The sequence below is a fragment of the Mandrillus leucophaeus genome, unplaced genomic scaffold (assembly GCF_000951045.1).
Source record: "Mandrillus leucophaeus isolate KB7577 unplaced genomic scaffold, Mleu.le_1.0 Scaffold78, whole genome shotgun sequence".
Classification (NCBI taxonomy): Eukaryota; Metazoa; Chordata; class Mammalia; order Primates; family Cercopithecidae; genus Mandrillus; species Mandrillus leucophaeus.
The window spans coordinates 1,503,715-1,506,794 of record NW_012108474.1 but is presented as its reverse complement, the minus strand read 5'-3'; the positions used below and the strand labels follow the sequence as shown (position 1 = coordinate 1,506,794).

The window sequence follows — 3,080 nt, the reverse complement described above, 5'->3', positions numbered from 1 at the left end:
CAACATGGTGAAACCGTGTCTTTACTAAAAATACAAAAATTAGCCAAGTGTGGTGGTGTGCACCTGTAATCCCAGTTACTTGGAGGCTGAGGCAGCAGAATCACTTGAACCCAGGAGGCGGAGGTTGCAGTGAGCTGAGATCACACCACTGCACTCCAGCCTGGGTGACAGAGTGAGACTCTGTTTCAAAAAAAAAAAAGAAAATATTTTCTACCTCAAGGGCCACGTGACACTCGTGAGCACTGTGGCTTCCTGCCCAGTGGAATGCGTTTCACGGAACTCCTAGGGCACAGCAGGCCAACACACAAACCCAGGCCACGCCACATCCCACGAGCCAGTTCCAGCAATGGCTCGGCCGACTGAGCGTCTGTGAGGTGTGCAGGGGAGCCAGGCTGAGGCTGGGGTGGCTGCTGTGACAGTTGCTCCCTGCCTGGGGCCTCTGTGCCACCCTCAGCCAGCAGGGAGGGCACCTTGCAGACACCTGGGCTGGGCCTGAATCCAGGGAGAAACACATCTCTCCAAAGCCAGGTGCCTTCTGTTTTTTGAGATGGCATCCTGCTCCGCTGCCAGGCTGGAGTGCCGTGGCTCCATCTCCGCTCACTGCAACCTCCGCCTCCTGAGTTCAAGCCATTCTCCTGCCTCAGTCTCCTGAGTAGCTGGGATTACAGGCATCCAGCACTACGCCCAATTAACTTTTTGTATTTTTACTAGGGATGGGGTTTCACTATGTTGGTCAGGCTGGTCTCAAACTCCTGACCTCGTGATTCGCCCACCTTGGCCTCCCAAAGCGCTGGGATTACAGGCGTGAGCTACTGCGCCCGGCCAAAAGCAGGTGCTTTTCCTCACAACCTGTGCGGGCTGGGCTTAGGGCAACGGTGACCCCTCAGCCTCCCACTCCCAACCAGGAGATGCCCCCTGGAGGGAGCGGGCCTCCGATGCCCACGGTGGCAGGCACATGTGGGGTGGCTGCAGGGTGAGCCTCCTGGGTCCCTGGCCACTGGGGCCCCTGAGACTCCCTCAGAGGTGTGGGCACCCACGCTGAGATGGGGCTGGGTTTCTCAACGCTGCAGGTGCAGCAGTGGGGGTCGGAGCCCCCGACCCACCTTCTTATGGACCTGCCCAGAGCAGCTGCAGAGGCGGCCCCCAGGGCTGGGGACAGGACAGGCAGGCGCATGGCGTCTGCTCAGGGCAGGGTCCTCCCTGCTGTCCCCAGCACTGTTTGGCTGTCGTCTGCATCCTCACTCACACCAGGCCCTCCTCAGTGCAGACAGTGACCCCAGGACCACGGGAACCCTTGTAGCCACAGCAGCATCTCACAGGGACCGGGTGGGAGCCCAGGGCCTATGTGACAGCATCACATCACTGAGCTGTGCTGGGCCCCCACAGGAGGAGCCAAGTATGGGGGGCTGGGGATAAGCAGCAGGGGCAGTGCAAGAGGCTGGGGTCCACAGGAGGCTGAGCAGGTGGACAAGCCCCTCAGCATGGCCTCCTCCGGCACCCATGGCCAGGTCCTTCCCCTCCTAGTAGGGGCCCAAGACAGCCCCCGTCACCTGGCCTGCTCCCTCCCCCAAACAGGACTCCGGCACCGTCCACGCCCACGGCACACCCTGTGCGTCGGTGCCTGCTGCCCACAGGGTTTATGCCCCCGACCTTCCCCTGGAGGTGCGGACCCCAGCTGTCTCTAGGGTGAGCCTGTGTGCTCCACTCCCCTCCTGCCAGGCGGCCTTGGCTGGGATGGAGAGGAGCTGCCAGCAGCGGGGCGAGGGCTGCTACTAACCAGTAAATTGTGTAGGCCTCTGCTTGAGCTGGATCTTGGATATTTGGTTCATTTAGAAGTTCCTGTATTCCTAATAGGATCTGTGCCAGAAACAAAAACACAAGACGGGTGTCAGCAGTCTGAAAGGGGGACACGGTGAGACTCGGCCTCAGCCACTGAGAACGACCGCAGACCCGCGCGTCCAGAGGGGAGACGGAGGCAGCCCTGCCCACATGGGTGGTGGAGGCCCCGTACCTGTTTGATTGTGATGGCTGGCCTCCAGTCCTTGTCCTCCTCTAAGATGGACAGGCACACTGTCCCCGAGGGGTACACATTCGGGTGAAATAATGGTGGTTCGAATTTACCTGGAGAACGAGGAAGAAAGGAAGCGCTTTTTGAAGGCAGGCACTGTCCCCGAGTCATGTCCTTCCCCCCGACCCCCTCCCAACACTGGGCCACTGGGCTGGTAGCCAGGTTATGTGGCCAACAACTTTCCAAAAAAATAACATTGTGGCCACGAGGAGGCAAGAGGAAGACATGTCCACCTCTGCACGCAGGGCACAGAGCCTTGGGGACACGGCCGCAGGCCAGAGACGAAGCTGTGTCTCTCCCAGGACAGAAATCCCGGCACAGCCAGGCAGTCTGGGAACACAGGCCCCCGGGTGGCCACTTAACCTGTGGCCCCCACGTCCTTCCCAGCTGGGCCAGACTCAGGGGAGATAGGAGGAGCTGCGGGAGATGTCCAGGGACATAGCCAAGGCCCTTCCAGAGTCGGCAGTTCCTACGCAGACCCTCTGCTTCCAGGACACGTGGGCTTTTAGTACCCTGTGTTATTTCTTTACAAAAAAGCAAAGAAGTTTGCCACCATTAGCCATCGGGGCCATCACCGTTGATATTCTAGGCTATTTCCCGTCTTTTCCCGGGCATTCTCCCTCAATGCTATGGAGGACACACAGTGCGGCAAGTCCAGCGCAGCCTGAGGAATTCTCTCAAAGGCGACGCGCCACGAACACCTACAGCTTCCCGAACACTCGCTCCTACCGACCACTGCGTCTGCCCCGTAATCCCAACTCCAACACCCACGGGCAGCTTCCTGGACTTCAGGTACCACGGAGTGCACAGGGCACACGCCCTGGAGAATGCAGTGAGGACAGCACCGCAGACCGCCCCACGCTGCGACCATCCCACACGGCGGACCATCCCACGCTGCAGGAGCCCACAGGCGACACCAGCAGCTGCGTGGCCATCCTGAGTGTGAACACTGGCGTGAGTGCGCTGCTGTGCAATGTGGGGTCACGGCATCGGCCCTCAAGCCGTGCTGCTT

The 3,080-nt window shown here is 60.1% G+C and overlaps 1 protein-coding gene across 2 annotated transcripts in view; it reads right to left on the bottom strand.

Moving 5' to 3' along the window:
- Positions 1-3,080, bottom strand: part of UBE2I (ubiquitin-conjugating enzyme E2I) — a 15,862-nt gene that overhangs the window by 3,081 nt on the left and 9,701 nt on the right. For both annotated transcript variants that reach the window (XM_011966925.1, XM_011966924.1), the window contains exons 5-6: positions 2,012-2,121; positions 1,778-1,857 (exon numbers count right to left, since the gene is read on the bottom strand). In XM_011966925.1, the coding sequence (XP_011822315.1) occupies positions 1,778-1,857; positions 2,012-2,121 (190 nt within the window). The remainder of the gene's footprint in view (positions 1-1,777; positions 1,858-2,011; positions 2,122-3,080) is intronic.